Genomic DNA, 16,153 nt, shown 5'->3' with positions numbered 1-16,153 from the left:
GAGTTGTGCAGACTCAGGACAACTGAGCTTTGAAGGAATACGCAGATTTAAAGAGGAGTCCGTAATTTGCTTTCTAATAATCATGATCTTTTCCTCAAAGAAGTTCATGAATTTATCACTGCTAAAGTAAAAGCCATCCTCTCTTGGGGAATGCTGCTTTTTAGTTAGCTTTGCGACAGTATCAAAAATGAATTTTGTATTGTTCTTATTTTCCTCAATTAAGTTAGAAAAATAGAATGATCGAGCAGCAGTAAGAGCTCTTCGGTACTGCATGGAACTGTCTTTCCAAGCTAGTCGGAAGACTTCCAGTTTGGTGTGGCGCCATTTCCGTTCCAATTTTCTTGGAGCTTGCTTCAGAGCTTGGGTATTTTCTGTGTACCAGGGAGCTAGTTTCTTATGAGAAATGTTTTTAGGGGTGCAACTGCATCTAGGGTATTGCGCAAGGTTAAATTGAGTTCCTCAGTTAGGTGGTTAACTGATTTTTGTCCTCTGGCTTCCTTGGGTAGACAGAGGGAATCTGGAAGGACATCAAGGAATCTTTGTGTTGTCTGTGAATTTATAGCACGAATTTTGATGTTTCTTGGTTGGGGTCTGAGCAGATTATTTGTTGCAATTGCAAACGTAATAAAATGGTGGTCCGATAGTCCAGGATTATGAGGAAAAACATTAAGATCCACAACATTTATTCTATGGGACAAAACTAGGTCCAGAGTATGACTGTGACAGTGTGCGGGTCCAGAGACATGTTGGACAAAACCCACTGAGTCGATGATGGCTCCGAAAGCCTTTTGGAGTGGGTCTGTGGACTTTTCCATGTGAATATTAAAATCACCAAAGATTAGAATATTATCTGCTATGACTACAAGGTCCGATAGGAATTCAGGGAACTCAATGAGGAACGCTGTATATGGCCCAGGAGGCCTGTAAACAGTAGCTATAAAAAATGATTGAGTAGGCTGCATAGATTTCATGACTAGAAGCTCAAAAGACAAAAACATATCTTTTTTTTTGTGTAAATTTAAATTTGCTATCGTAAATGTTAGCAACACCTCCGCCTTTGCGGGGTGCACGTGGGATATGGTCACTAGTGTAGCCAGGAGGTGAGGCCTCATTTAACACAGTAAATTCATCAGGCTTAAGCCATGTTTCAGTCAGGCCAATCACATCAAGATTATGATCAGTGATTAGTTCATTGACTATAATTGCCTTTGAAGTAAGGGATCTAACATTAAGTAGCCCTATTTTGAGATGTGAGGTATCATGATCTCTTTCAATAATGACAGGAATGGAGGTGGTCTTCATCCTAGTGAGATTGCTAAGGCGAACACCGCCATGTTTAGTTTTGCCCAACCTAGGTCGAGGCACAGACACGGTCCCAATGGTGATAGCTGAGCTGACTACACTGACTGTGCTAGTGGCAGACTCCACTATGCTGGCAGGCTGGCTAACAGCCTGCTGCCTGGCCTGTACCCTATTTCATTGTGGAGTTAGAGCCCTGTCTATGTTGGTAGATAAGATGAGAGCACCCCTCCAGCTAGGATGGAATCTGTCACTCCTCAGCAGGTCAGGCTTGGTCCTGTTTGTGGGTGAGTCCCAGAAAGAGGGCCAAATTATCTACAAATTCTATCTTTTGGGAGGGGCAGAAAACAGTTTTCAACCAGCGATTGAGTTGTGAGACTCTGCTGTAGAGCTCATCACTCCCCCTAACTGGGAGGGGGCCAGAGACAATTACTCGATGCCGACACATCTTTCTAGCTGATTTACACGCAGAAGCTAAGTTGCGCTTGGTTATCTCTGACTGTTTCATCCTAACATCGGAAGAATTTGGAGATGTGGAAGATATGGGAGTTTTGGAAGAGTGGGTTGACTGGGGAGATGTTTAAAACTGTCCCAGATGCTAATATATGCATATTATTATTAGTAAAACGGTTTGAATGATGTCTGTGAGTATAACAGAACTCATATGGCAGGCGAAAACCTGAGAAAAATCCAACCAGGAAGTGGGACATCTCAGGTTTGTAGTTTTTCAAAGCTTGGCCTACCGAATACACATTGAGATATGGATGATGTTGCACTTCCTAGGGCTTCCACTAGATGTCAACCATCTTTAGAAACTGGTTTGAGGATTCTACTGTAAAGGCAGAGAGCCTTGGTCGCATGACGCGCGCTCCTGACAGAGTTACTTCTTGTTCCAGTGCTTTTCTGAAGACAAAGGAATTCTCCGGTTGGAACATTATTGATGTTTTATGTTAAAAACATCTGAACGATTGATTCCATACATCGTTTGACATGTTTCTAAAAGACTGTGACATAACATGTTTCTAAAGGAAGTGCCTGCGCCTCATGAAGATGGATTACTGGGCTGAAGACGCTAACAACAAGTGGCTATTTGGACATAAAGGATGGAACTTTATGGAACAAATCAGTCATTTATTGTCGAACTGGGATTCCTATGAGTGCCTTCTGATGAAGATCATCAAAGGTAAGTGAATATTTATGGGGTTGTTTCTAACTTTGTTGATTCCAAAATGGCGGTTATTCCTCTGGCTGTTTTGGGTTCTGAGCGCCGTTCTCAGATTATGCTTTTTCCGTAAAGTTTTTTTGAAATCTGTCACAGCGGTTTCATTAAGGAGAAGTATAGCTTTAATTCTGTGAATAACACTAGTATCTTTTATTAATGTTTATTATGACTATTTCTTCAAAATCACCGGATGTTTTGGAATCAAAACATTACTGCGCGTAAGGCGCCAATGTAAACTGAGATTTTTGGATATAAATATGCACATTATCGAACAAAACATACATGTATTGTGTAACATGATGTCCTATGAGTGTCATCTGATGAAGATCATCAAAGCTTAGTGATACATTTGATCTATATTTCTGCTTTTTGTGACTCCTATCTTTGGCTGGAAAAATGGCTGTGTTTTTTTGACTTGGCGGTGATCTAGCGTAATCATATGTTGTGCTTTAGCTGTAAACCTTTTTTGAAATCGGTCACAATGGGTAGATTAACAAGATGTTTATATTTCATTTGCTGTATTGGACATGGTAATTTGAAAGTTACATATTTCAAAAAAATATTTTAGAATTTTGCGCGCTGCCTTTTCAGCGGAATGTTGTCTGGTGCGCTAGAAAGGTTAACATTTGTCTTAGACATTTGTATTAAGAATATTGCTAGTAGTAATAATTTGTCATACAGTAAATAGTTTGTCTGGATTTCCTGAATCAGAAATGTCCTAAACTGTTCTGTTCTTTCCTCTCTCAAGGTTATGGCGAAGATGACCACAGATGGTATCTCGATGCACGGAAGGGATAATTCAACCAAGAAAGTGAGCCTCACCACCTCTAACCATCTGAAGTAATAGCAACAATGGCGTTCACCTCTTCTTCCTGAGTCCAAGCCAGAAACCTGTACACAGCATCCAGTTGAAGCTATCAACTGACCTTTCTCTCATGCCTTTTCTCTCATGCCTTTTCTCTCAGGAGTGCGACATGAGTCCACGTGGAGGGAGCATGGAGAGAGAACCTGTCCAAACTTCTCTCATGCTGCTTGTCTACTTGGTAGGAAAATGTACAAGACATAATGGACTGTAAAGGACAGTGGCGGCTCAGGTGGGTGATTTGTCTGCTTGGGAAAATCAGATCATTATCAAGGGCCATCCACTTTGAACATGTGCCTTTGGGAGGACAAACTGAAATACTATCTAAAGAAGAAAATGAAGAAACGCCAGAAGAATGAGTGCTGGGGGAGGGGTTAACCATGCTCGTAATTGATTTAGGCTTGTCCAAAATTGTTCATTTGGAGTATCAGGTTAATTGTGGAGGTCTGCAAACTGCATAGTAATTTAGACAAAAAATGCATTGAGATACCGATCTGTCATTAACATACAACTCGCGTCAAAAGCTCCAGTTGTAATGTCATTGCCAAAATCCATAAATGAAATAGTGTAATGAAGCATACAGTGCATTCGGAAAGTAATCAGACACCTTCACTTTTCCCCATTTTGTTACGTTACAGCCTTATTCTAAAAAAATGATATTTTTTTAAAAATCCTCATCAATCTACACACAATACAACATAATGACAAAGCCAAAACAGGTTTATAGACATTTTTGCAAATTTATATAAAAAAAGATACCTTATTTGAATAACTATTCAAACCCCTTGTCATGAGACTCAGAATATTGCTCAGGTGCATTGTTTCCATTGATCATCCTTGAAATGTTTCTACAACTTGATTGGAGTCCACCTGTGGTAAATTAAATTGATTTGACATGATTTGGAAAGGCACACAGCTGTCTATATAAGGTCCCACAGTTGACAGTGCATGTCAGAGCAAAAACCAAGACATGAGGTCGAAGGAATTGTCCGATGATCTCCAAGACAGGATTGGGTCGAGGCACAGATCTGGAGAAGGGTACCAAAAATATTCTGCAGAATTGAATGTCCCCAAGATCACAGTTGCCTCCATTCTTAAATGGAAGGTTTTTTAAACCCAAAAGATTCTTCCCAGAGCTGGCTGCTCGGCCAACCTGAGCAATCGGAGAAGGGCCTTGGTCAGGCAGGTGAACAAGAACCTGATGGTCACTCTGACGGAGCTCCAGAGTTCCTCTGTGGAGATGGGAGAACCTTCCAGAAGGAGAACCATCTCTGCAGCACTCTACCAATCAGGCCTTTTGTAGAGTGGCCAGACAGAAAACCACTCCTCAGTAAAAGGCACATGACAGCCTGCTTGGAGTTTGCCAAAAGGCACCTCAAGACTCAGACAATGAGAAAAAAAGATTCTCTGGCCTGGTGAAACCAATAATAAACTCTCTAGTCTAAATGCGAAGCGTCACGTCTGGAATAAACCTGGCACCATCCCTACAGTGAAGCATGGTGGTGGCAGCATCATGCTGTGGGTTGTTTGTCAGCGGCAGGGACTGGGAGACTAGTCAGGATCGAGGGAAAGATGAATGGAGCAAAGTACAGAGAGATCCTTGATGAAAACCTGCTCCAGAGCGCTCAGGACCTCAGACTGGGATGAAGATTAATCTTACATCAGGACAATGACCCTAAGCACACAGTCAAGACGAAGCAGGAGTGGCTTCGGGACAAGTCTCTGAACGTCCTCGAGTGGCCCAGCCAGAGCCCGGACTTGAACCCAATCAAACATCTCTGGAGGGACCTGAAAATAGCTGTGCAGCAAAACTCCCCATCCAACCTGACAGCTTGAGGGGATCTGCAGAGAATAATGGGAGAAACTCTCCAAATACAGGTGTGCCAAGCTTGTAGCATCATACCCAAGAAGACTCAAGGCTGTAATCGCTGCCAGAGGTGCTTCAACAAAGTACAGAGTAAAGGGTCTGGACATTTATGTAAATGTGATATATATATATATATATATATATATATATATATATATATATTAATCATTTGCAAAAATAAATAACCAGTTTTTGCTTTGCCATTATGGGGTATTGTGTGTAGATTGAGGGGGGAAATGATTTAATCCATTTTAGAATAAGGCTGTCACGTAACAAAATGTGGAAATAGTCAAGGGGTCTGAATACTTTCCAAATGCACTGTATGTGTAACTGTATGAAAAGAAGGTCTTAAGTTACCTATAAAACCATTGCAGTAGAAAGTTGTAAGAGCTATGGAAACAATCTGATTGTGTGTATTTTAGATAGTTCAACCCAAAGTAAAGGGGTTTGAAAACATGAGGTGTCTGGTTTTACGTTTTAATTCCGCCTACTTCATAGAAGAACCTCCTTTTGATTAGAAGATATAATACCTTAAAATGTTACGATAATTTCAGAGTATTACGAGGAGGGAATGTGAAGATAAATGTTTGTGCTTTTCTAATAACCAATTTGGCTGGGTTCATGCAAGTGACTGATTTGATCGTGCTGGGAGGAATTCTCACTATCAGTATAGGCAACATTGTTTTGAGAAGGGAAAGGGATATCTGTTTCAAGGTCTAAGCTAGGAGAGAAGAAGCCTCGAGGTATTGGTCGGTCACATGTATGAACCAAAAGTTAATGATAAATTATGAATAATGTCATTCATGCAAATATAACTTGTCTGTGTAAGCAGTATATAAGAACTAACAGGACTGCCCTGATGGAACTCCTGACTGACGTGTACTATGGTGCATTGAGTTTGTTGGAACCTCTCCAGCTTGCTGTTAAAACCTCTTAAGTCTACCCCCTCCTTTTTCGAACATTCTGTTAAAAATCGCGCAACTTTTCAGCGTCCTGCTACTCATGCCAGGAATATAGTATATGCATATGATTAGTATGTGTGGATAGAAAACACTCTGAAGTTTCTAAAACTGGTTAAATCACGGCTGTGACTATAACAGATCGTTTGTTTCATCAAAAAACGCAAGAAAAACTGCTCTCTGAAAGCTAAAAATAATTTCCATGCGTCACTTTCATGGGTTGTTAAAAGGGCACAAAATTAATTATGGATCTGCATGCAATTCCTACAGATTCCACACGATGTCGCCATTGTCGTCATTTTCATGGTAAATCCAACTAACTGGATTCCATTTCTTCCGGTCTCCACCAGGATGTTTTGAATGTGCACATTGGCAGCCATTGATTTGAAAACGAGGAGCTATTGAATATACATCGCCCTGTAATCATTTTGATAGATTATAAACGTTTACTAATACCTAAAGTTGGATTACAAAAGTATTTTGAAGTGTTTTGTGAAAGTTTATCGTCGACTTTTTTAATTTTAAAAAATGACGCAGCGTTTAAAAACGATGTTTTTTTCTGAATGACACAGCTTCCATAGAAAGCTATTTTGGGTATATATGGACCGATTTAAACAAAAAAAAGACCCAATAGTGATGTTTATGGGGCATATAGGAGTGCCAAGAAAGAAGCTCGTCAAAGGTAATGAATGTTTTATATTTTATTTCTGCGTTTTGTGTAGCGCCGGCTAAGCTATATCTTTGTTTACATCGCATTCAGGCATTTTGGGGTGTTGCATGCTATCAGATAATAGCTTCTCATGCTTTCGCCGAAAAGCATTTTAAAAATCTGACTTGTTGGCTAGGTTCACAACGAGTGTAGCTTTAATTCAATACCCTGCATGTGAATTTTGATGAACGTTTGAGTTTTAACGAGTACATTTAGCATTTAGCGTAGCGCATTTGCATTTCCAGGTGTCTACTTGAGACATCTGCGTCTCAAGTAGGAGCAAGAAGTTAATAATGATTCATTTATGATTGGCTGCAGGTGTCCCTGGTGGTAATTTCCACGACAGCAGCAATAACTAATAATGATTTACCTAGTGTCGTTCAAGAGCTGTCACTATAAGGATATATATTGTGACTGTTAACTTAGTGATGCCTTCGCGCGCCAATCCCGTTAACGGGATTGATTTAACACCCAGTGAAATAGCAGCGCGCCAAATTCAAAAACAGAAATACTCATAATAATAATAATTCATAAATAATACAAGTGTTAAACATGGGTTTAAAGATGAACTTCTTCTTAATCCAGCCAGTGTCAGATTTCAAAAATACTTTATGGCGAAAGCAAACCATGCTATTATCTGAGGACAGCACCCCAGCAAACATACACATGACATTCATAATTCAACCCGCCAGGCACAACACAAAAGTCAGATATAACATATAATGCATGCTTTACCTTTGAAGATCTTCTGTTGGCACTCCAATATGTCCATTAAACATCACAAATAGTCATTTTGTTCGATAAATTCTGTCGTTATATATCCAAAATGTCAATTTATTTGGCGCGTATGATTCAGAAAAATACACCGGTTCCAACTCACGCAACATGACTACACATTATCTAATTAGTTACCTGCAAACTTGATCCAAACATTTCAAACAACTTTCCCAATCCAACTTTAGGTATTTTAAACGTAAATAATCGATACAATTTAAGACGGAATAAACTGTTAAATACCATAGGAAAACTAGGTGGAGGGAGCTTTGAGGTCATGCGCCTCAGTACACTTCACTCAAACCTCGTTCTGAACAGGGCTACTTCTTCATTTCTCAAAGGAAAAACCTCAACCAATTTCTAAAGACTGTTGACGTCCCGTGGAAGCGATAGGAACGGCAAGCAACTGCCTTAGAATTCTAGATTCCCCTTTAAAACCTATTTAAAAGTGACCTAAAAAAAATAATTCCTGGATGGTTTGTCCTCGGGGTTTCACCTGCCAAATAAGTTCTGTTATACTCAGACATCATTCAAATAGGTTTAGAAACTTTAGTGTTTTCTATCCAAATCTACTAATAATATGCATATCCTAGCTTCTGGGCCTGAGTAGCAGGTAGATTACTTTGGGCACACTTTTCATCCGGACGTGAAAATAGTGCCCCCTAGCCTTAAGAAGTTTTAAATGTTTTTTTTCATCCATTTTTGGACATATAAATTCATATCTACCCATTGATTCTTGAAGAACATAACAACTTGTTTTTTCAACTGTCTTACCCCATCAGAAACCAATATATAAGCTTGTTTTACTCCAATGTTTGTAAACAAAGTAAATGTAAACAAACACTATATAGCCTCAACATGGTTGAAATTATAATTTTGATATCATAGATGGTCAGTCATTTTATGATGCCAAAATGCATCATACTGGCTGTATTTATGTATTTTGAAAGTTATATCTTAATGTTTATTGCTGACTTGCAAAATATATTGGTACTGTATCAACAATGGTCTAGGCTAATGAAACGAATAGAAAAATATAGTTTTCTGTGGAGTTTTCCTTTAAAATACTTGGACGCTTCTGCTTATTGTCACTTGCTCAGCTTTGTAGGCATACTTTTGCAAGCTAAGTTAGGGTTAAGTTTAGGAGTTAGGTTAAAGGGTTAGGGTTAAGGGAGAGAGATTAGCTAAAAGAGTTAAGGTTAAGGGTTAGCGAACATGCTAAGTAGTAGCAACCTTTGGGTTGCTAGATGTTCTTGTTATACCCTGCCATGACATTAGCCTGTTGGGGAGGTTTATGACCCCCATAAATACCTTTCCCCTTTTTCCTCTCTCTACTCTACCGATGTGACTATTGAAAATCCCTTTGTTAACATTGAGAGTCTGGTAATATCAAAAGGTGGGAAACTAAACCATATTTCGGTAATCCAACCAGTTGAAAATATGCATTGGTGCTTAATGAATATGATGTCAGATAAGTTGGCGTCTGAGACATTATTACTGATGATAGGACAACATAAACTGTATCTTGTAAATTCTACACATTCTAGTTATCAGATTCACATGGAATTGTTGTGCAATATAAATATGAAACTATTTGTGAAAAGACGAAATGTAATTTTAGCTAATAAAGGAGAGAGTTGGTTGTCATTGACTGAGCAGAGTTTACTCTGCCCAAGTGAACAGATTTTGGTTGTAAACTATGAAACACGCCCTTCTTTCACCACTGTATAAACCCTTTGATGAAAATTCAACTTCCTGTTCCAAGGACGTGAGGACTTGCGGTCCCCGTGTTGAAAGGACAAAGACCACCTACAGAACTAAGCCAACCTCAGCAAGAACCTAACGAAATTAGTATTGAATTTCAATGTGAAGGTGGCGATCGACACGCCGAAAGGACGAATTTCGACTATACCAGCCAGAATATTGCACGAGCTTAAAAGTATGGCAACCTGGTATGAACTTTGAACTCTTATTCACTCCAGAAGTGATACCCACTCCGCCCTCTAAACGTGGGCTAGGAGAGGACGGACAGAGTATCCATTCTACCACACGATGACAGTACTACCAAGTAGCCGTTCTATTCTTCAAAGGACAACCCGGTCTTCCATCTACGACCAACTGATCGAAGTGCAGCTCAGAGTAAATATTTATTGCGTTTTCTTTTTCCAAATGGGCAGTTATTTAGAATGCATAAAATACTGTATTTACGATAGCATAGCTGCCTACGGCTTGATAGAAACACAAAACCCTTTTTGTTCTTCAGTCTTCCTGCTCTTTCATTCAAACCCAACCCCCTTTCTTGTGTAACCAGCCGTCATATATGTTCCGTCCGCTAGGGACGTTTTCCTTTATGACATAATTTGTAATCAATGTATGATCCATTCTGTGTAGATGTAATTCTGTGGGATTATTTAGGTATTTAGTAAATAAATAATTAAACCAAATGTTGTATTGCTGATTCAACTTGTTAGCCAGGGTTCGTGAAGATAACCAAGAATTTACATCTTTCAGATGAGACTAAATAAGGTGACGATTAAATATTGACTGCTATTGAGGTAAAAGATTACCAGGTCTTTAAGAGTTTATTCGGAAGATAACAGCTCTATAAACATTATTTCGTGGTGCCCCGACTTTCTAGTTAATTATTTATCTGATTAGCTTAATCAGGTAATGTTAATTACAGAGAAATGATTTTATAGAATAGCATGTCATATCACTTAATCCGGCATAGCCAAAGACACGACAACCCCTACTCATCCACCCCGACCAGCCACCCTGCTTTAGTGTTTTTTAAGTAACCATCTGTCGTATGTAACCATATCAAACGTAAAATAGCATATTATTTTGAGTGTCCTATATTTACATTTACTATGTTACGTCTAGTCTACGAGACCAGGCTGTTAATTTTCGCATGGTGGGCAGTTGTCACGTATGAGTTATGACACTAGGAGGCTATATCAACCCTTTCACATTTTTTGCACATCCCTCTCTAAGGTGTTGAGGTTGGTGATTATAGATCTTCCTTTGGGAAATGAGGAAGGCAACCTTTCTATGTCAGCATACCCCTAAAATACAGATTGAGGATCTGAGGAAGACAACCTGCCTGTGTCAGCATACCCCTGAGATACAGATTGGGGATGTGAGGAAGATGACCTGTCTGTGCCAGTGTACCCCAGAGAGACAGAGGCTCATTATGCTTCAAAAATATTCTGGGTTTATCAGAGGTTCTAAAGCTACATCAAATATATTAATTTGATATATAACACATAAGTAACAAGGTATTTTGAGAAGATTAAATATTCTGACATTTGGCTAAATACTGTTTTAGTAGTGCCATCTAATTAGAGACAATGAGCCAAGTCACCAGGTGTGCATTATTTGTTCCACATTTTAATCTGGATGCTTTAATAATATGAAGGTAGTGCAGAAGCTTGATATCAGCGCATATTTATTGCCTTTGTATTGCACTACAAGCTTATTTTTAACTTGTGCACTGACCTGTGTTTTCAGTGTTATTATAATTCATACATTTTTGAAAGCTTGCAAGGATTAATTGTTCTCAGACAAATACATTTGTTGGTCTGGTTGACAACTGCTTTAACCAAATATGCTCTTTGAGGTACACTGCACACAAAGGCCAGTAATTTGCATCCTCTGAGGGATGCACAGTCTCCATTGGCAAACCAACGCACCTGAACAGGTGGTATCAGATACGCTCAATTGCTGAAATAAAGAGGAAATTATACCCTGCCTGCACCTGGTGTCCCCCTGTGAACACCCTTATGACATAAATACCTATTACACTCAGGATGAAGGAAAACTATTTGAACATTTAAAAAACGATATATAGGATATTCATCCATAATTGTATTATGATGTGGTTATAATACATTTTAAGACTTGTCATAAGCATGTATAACCCCTCATCTCATACATCAAGCCGTCTTGATGGTGGTTGATAATCTTTGGTAAGGGGAGTAGGAAGTTGGATATCTTGTTGGTAGTTGAATATCTTTGGTAAGAGCGTGACGTCACGTGAACCAATGAAAACGCTTAAATATATGACGTCTGCAACGCCATCTTCTCTTATGCAGCATCGTGATAAAGACAGTGGTAAAGGACAAAGTCGCCATGCATGGTATGCAATAAAGTAAGTAACATAGATCATTAACGCCATTTTACTTAGTCTGTATGCTACCTTGCTTGCTACTTAGGTAATTGAAAATACTGTGAGTGTTAAAACACGAGGAACAGAAGAGATAATGTTTCAGAGGAAGAGTCAAAATATCAAGTACTTCCTGAGTCTTGTGCCAGGGAAACGTCGCTTTGGAGTGTACAGATTTCTGCCCGTCTTCTTCTGTATTGGAGGTGTGATGGAATGGGTTATGATCAACGTGAGGATTGGAAGGGAGACATTCTGTAAGTATTCAAACCTCTGGCTGATTTTATCTGCACTGTCAAACTAGCGCACACGATTGAAGCATCACTGTATGTGGATGTACGTACAGTAGAACTGCTGCTTTGCCAAGAGCCCAGACTTCTACTGTTGTAACATGGGGTGGTGGTTAACGTTAGTGCACTGGCCCTGTACGTTTCTGTTTTAACCCACATTCAGGTTGTTCACTACAGTGGTGTCAACAGTGGGATAGTCCTTGATATCTCAGGCCTTTTAATGGAGATACATTATGTGTGGATGCATAGAAGGGAGTGTGCCTGTGGCCTCCCAATGTGAGTACTACCTCTGCCATAAGAGCCCAGGCTTGTATGGTGCTTGTCCTGAAACCAAAGGGTCACTAATTCAAACCCTGCTCCAGTTGTTCCTCTGAAATCGACACTAGTATAAATTGGATTCAGACAACTTGGGCTACTGCTGAGGTTACAGTCAATACAAGTCTGTTGGTCCTCTTCAAAAAGCTAAGATTGTGCAATTAAGTCAATGGTTGAGCTACTGTAAAGAGTTGAATATATTTTTAATTATAGAATCAGTTAACCTTTCTTCTGTTTCATTCATCTCCATTTCTCCCTCAGATGATGTCTACAGAAGAAAGAAGTCAGAGAGGGAATACCAGCAGAAGATCGAGGATGGATTGATTGTACTTACTAAACCAGTAGCCAAGTGAAGTACTGAACCAGTAGCCACTATAATGGAAGTAGAACACTTGAGATGTGATTGGGACACAAACACTGGTGTTTGCATTGCAATGGACTTGAGGCAAACATTTCTGGATGTTCAAAAGACTGCTATTTAATGAAAACATGTTTATTTATGTACTCTTTGTGATACTGAGCTTGGATGAAACATTTTTCAGAGCCAAATGTGACAACGTGATATTTGTCTAATAAAGGTTACATTACTCAGTGGAGGCATCGCAGTGTCGTTTTAATCATTTTATATTGTTTTTATTCTGATAAATGAATATAAACATTTACGTCAAATTACATGTTATACCCATTTAAAATATAGGTAAACCGTTTCAAATGTTAGCAAATTGTAGTTACTTTATGTACATTTATTAGCCATTATTATTTAAAGTAGATGAATGCAACGGATGCAATTTCCAGATGTGTTATTGGAAATATAAAACATTGATAAAAAATGGTCAAAAGAGTATTGTGCATATAGTTATGTTGTGTAAGAGAACTCCTGTCCTACTTAAGAGGACACCAATTTAACCAATCATGGCTGGTAAGATGACCTAAGAGACATTAAATTGTAACTTACAAAACAAACACACTTCTCATATTACATGCCCTTGGCCCTTTTCACAAGGGAACCCCTCACTGTAGTATTGTGGTCCTCACTAGACTGTATCCCACTGGTTCAGTGGTACGGTCCAATGGGCAGGGCCCTGAGGCAAACAAAGCTGTTGGGATGCTTGGCCAGCATCAGAGGGTTGCCATCCAGTCTCACCTCCTCCATGTTGGCTCTGATGTACTGAGTGTTGTTGCCTTGGCAGAAGGTCTCATCCGATAGCGTGGTGATCTTATTGTTCTGCAGGGGGAGTAGATTAGAAGACAGATGTTGGTTGGTAAAAACTTTTTTGTTTCGTTTTTTACAATATGCATTTGCCTGCACCTGCATTTATACTCTAAAATGTGTTGTTAGGTGAAAGATACATATTTGTCTAAACATTATTGCTGTGTGAGCCAAAGTTTTAAACAGACATATAGGTGCACAATGTGGAGACTCTCTGGAAGTTGTGGGATTGCCTCCAGCTCGTTATTGCCAAGGTAGAGGTACGCCATCTTGGTGAGTTTCTGAGAAAAGAGATTTGATGTTTTGTTTACATACTACAGGGTATTTCAGGTAAGATTCATGTTTGGCATAGAAATTGTTGTTGACATTCTATTGACATTCAATGCAACCATTACTCAGACTATTAAAATGTTACTGTATGTAAAAAAATATATATAGTGTTTGCTCCAGAATCTTGGACTGACTTTCTGGCTTACCTTAAAAGCGGTTGACTTTATACCCTTGGTTTTAAGCTGGTTGTAATTGGCATTGAAGGATATGAGTTTGGCAGGTAACATGGGTAGTTTGGCCAGCTTGTTCTCTGAGAGATTGAGCTCTTCAAGGAGGGCAAGCTTTGAGAAAGCTCCGTCTTCTATCTCAGAGATGAGGTTCCCAGTCAGATCGATTCTTCTCAAAGTTGCTATAAAATGTTAAAAGACCATAAACTTTAGAGATGTTCACTAAAAAAGTTTGAGTGATAAGTGAATAACATCTTAATGTTTTTTTTTAAAGTCCACGGTGTTACAAAGCTGCTCTAATCACTAACCAATGTCTGCAAAGTCTTTGTTGGTGATTTTTGTGATTTTGTTGTAGCGTGCGTAGAGATAGGCAGTTTCCTTGGGCAGGGATGGAACTGCTGTCATCTCAGGGGAGACCTCCTCACAGTATACTGACCCAGTCAGACACACACACAGTAGGCACGTGGGCAGCTCTGAAATCCATAGCCATGTCCTTTAAATGCATTCTCCTTCAGTAATGACTTCCAAGTTTTCCTATCGATCAGCCAAGTAATCCCTCCCTGTATTCATCTCTCTTCATTCTTTATAGAAACCTAACATAAACGTGTGCCATAGTAGTCAACGGGGCACTACATGTAACATTCCTGCTGTAATGTGTGGTTGTTTAATGCATTCACAAAGGGGAAAACAGCTCATTAGACCTAGCACATGGCCTTAATAAATAAGTGATTGTGAATGCCTTTTCTCCAGTGTGTCTCAAGAGAATAAACTCACCACCCTCATCTTTCGGAGCTGCTGCTGGGCTTGTATCTGAGTCTCCAGTGGTGTCATAGTCTGGGATGGTCACAACCTCTTTCTGTGGAATTGTTTAGAAGAAATGTCCCCAGATCACCTCACAAGAGAAGACATAAGCTGGCTATTTTATTTCACACCAACTGAGTTTTCCTAACGGTCTGATTATCTGCTAAGCAAGTATTTATAATCTCAGACACCAATGTATAGTCTTCACAGACTAATGTATGTTGAGTCATCATTTAGGCAGGGATAGGGTTTGGCACCTGGTGTGTGGGACTTTTACAACTCTCATATGCAAACTTTAAGCATTATAGTTGTATTATAGATTCTGCTAAGTTTTTAGAGGTATGGATCCTGCCTCAAAAACACATTCTCATAAACTCTAAACAAAATCAAATAATCATGAATTTTCCCAAAAACATTTACAAAAGATATGCATTTCCAAAAATTACCTTAGGTTTCCTTGCTTCCATGTATCCATTTCTTGCTGCAGAAGAGAGCATCCACGGTACCAGAATAATGGTGAAAAACAAAGTCCTCAGGTCTATCATTGTGTCTAACAGCTGGGATGGGAGCAGAACTGTACTGAGGACAGAGGGGTAGGGCTGTGAGTACTGGGCTGAGATCTGAGTGAGCAGGAGAATTTTCCATCCAGTTTTAAAGAAAAGCTGCTAGTGGAGTATTAAGTAAGACTAGGAAACAAACCTTAACCCAATATTTGCTGTCAAAGTAGCCTTCTCATCTCATCAGTTTTGACAGCTTTTGGAAATTGGCATGTTTTAGAAAATTGTGAAATATGACAGTAGGTCTTGGATGCATGTCATTTCAGGTTAAACCACACCGGTTCATAACATTTGAAAATAAAACATTAAACTCTAATGGTTTTAAGCCAAACATATCTTTATTTATTTTTCTTGTAACAAACCTCTATGTTATGGATGTTATGGTTTCTCTATCAACAATGGACTCGTGTTGGGCAGGATCATGGTTGTGTTCAGTAGGCACGAAAATGGGAAAAATGCATGTTCTTATTGGACATTCATTCCTCCTGTTTAGTGCCCACTGAACACAACCCAGTTGATTGAGGCGTCTGTATGTTAGAGGGTAAGGCTGCCATTGTAAGCTCAGGTGTATTCATTACGCCAATTGTTATGGATGTTATGGACTAGAAAGTGTTATAAAGTGATGAAAA

The 16,153-nt window shown here is 39.3% G+C and overlaps 2 protein-coding genes across 2 annotated transcripts; one reads left to right on the top strand and one right to left on the bottom strand.

Moving 5' to 3' along the window:
• Positions 1–11,778: 11,778 nt before the first annotated feature.
• LOC139368838 (ubiquinol-cytochrome c reductase complex assembly factor 5) lies at positions 11,779–13,053 on the top strand. The gene is made up of 2 exons (XM_071108243.1): positions 11,779–12,111; positions 12,721–13,053. Exons 1-2 carry the CDS (start codon positions 11,955–11,957, stop codon positions 12,810–12,812), a joined length of 249 nt encoding a protein of 82 aa, XP_070964344.1. The 5' UTR covers positions 11,779–11,954; the 3' UTR covers positions 12,813–13,053.
• Positions 13,054–13,079: 26 nt separating this feature from the next.
• Positions 13,080–15,629, bottom strand: LOC139368837 (osteoglycin, paralog b). The gene is made up of 6 exons (XM_071108242.1): positions 15,414–15,629; positions 14,941–15,022; positions 14,475–14,639; positions 14,146–14,348; positions 13,858–13,950; positions 13,080–13,684 (listed from the first exon to the last, which is right to left on the bottom strand). The coding sequence occupies exons 1-6, from the start codon at positions 15,510–15,512 to the stop codon at positions 13,514–13,516; spliced, it is 813 nt and encodes a 270-aa protein (XP_070964343.1). The 5' UTR covers positions 15,513–15,629; the 3' UTR covers positions 13,080–13,513.
• Positions 15,630–16,153: the final 524 nt, after the last annotated feature.

Source organism: Oncorhynchus clarkii, chromosome 16 (assembly GCF_045791955.1).
Source record: "Oncorhynchus clarkii lewisi isolate Uvic-CL-2024 chromosome 16, UVic_Ocla_1.0, whole genome shotgun sequence".
Lineage (NCBI taxonomy): Eukaryota > Metazoa > Chordata > Actinopteri > Salmoniformes > Salmonidae > Oncorhynchus > Oncorhynchus clarkii.
The sequence above is the reverse complement of the archived record's forward strand: the minus strand, read 5'-3'. Positions and strand labels throughout refer to the sequence as shown.

Bases quoted from the DNA above. Each gene is read 5' to 3' on its own strand.
- LOC139368838 (XM_071108243.1), top strand. From the start codon at position 11,955: ATGTTTCAGAGGAAGAGTCAAAATATCAAGTACTTCCTGAGTCTTGTG. The intron at 12,112-12,720 runs GTAAGTATTCAA...TTTCTCCCTCAG, and splicing joins GATTGGAAGGGAGACATTCT to ATGATGTCTACAGAAGAAAG.
- LOC139368837 (XM_071108242.1), bottom strand. From the start codon at position 15,512: ATGATAGACCTGAGGACTTTGTTTTTCACCATTATTCTGGTACCGTGG. The intron at 15,023-15,413 runs GTAATTTTTGGA...ACAATTCCACAG, and splicing joins TGGAAGCAAGGAAACCTAAG to AAAGAGGTTGTGACCATCCC. The intron at 14,640-14,940 runs GTGAGTTTATTC...TATGGATTTCAG, and splicing joins AGCTCCGAAAGATGAGGGTG to AGCTGCCCACGTGCCTACTG.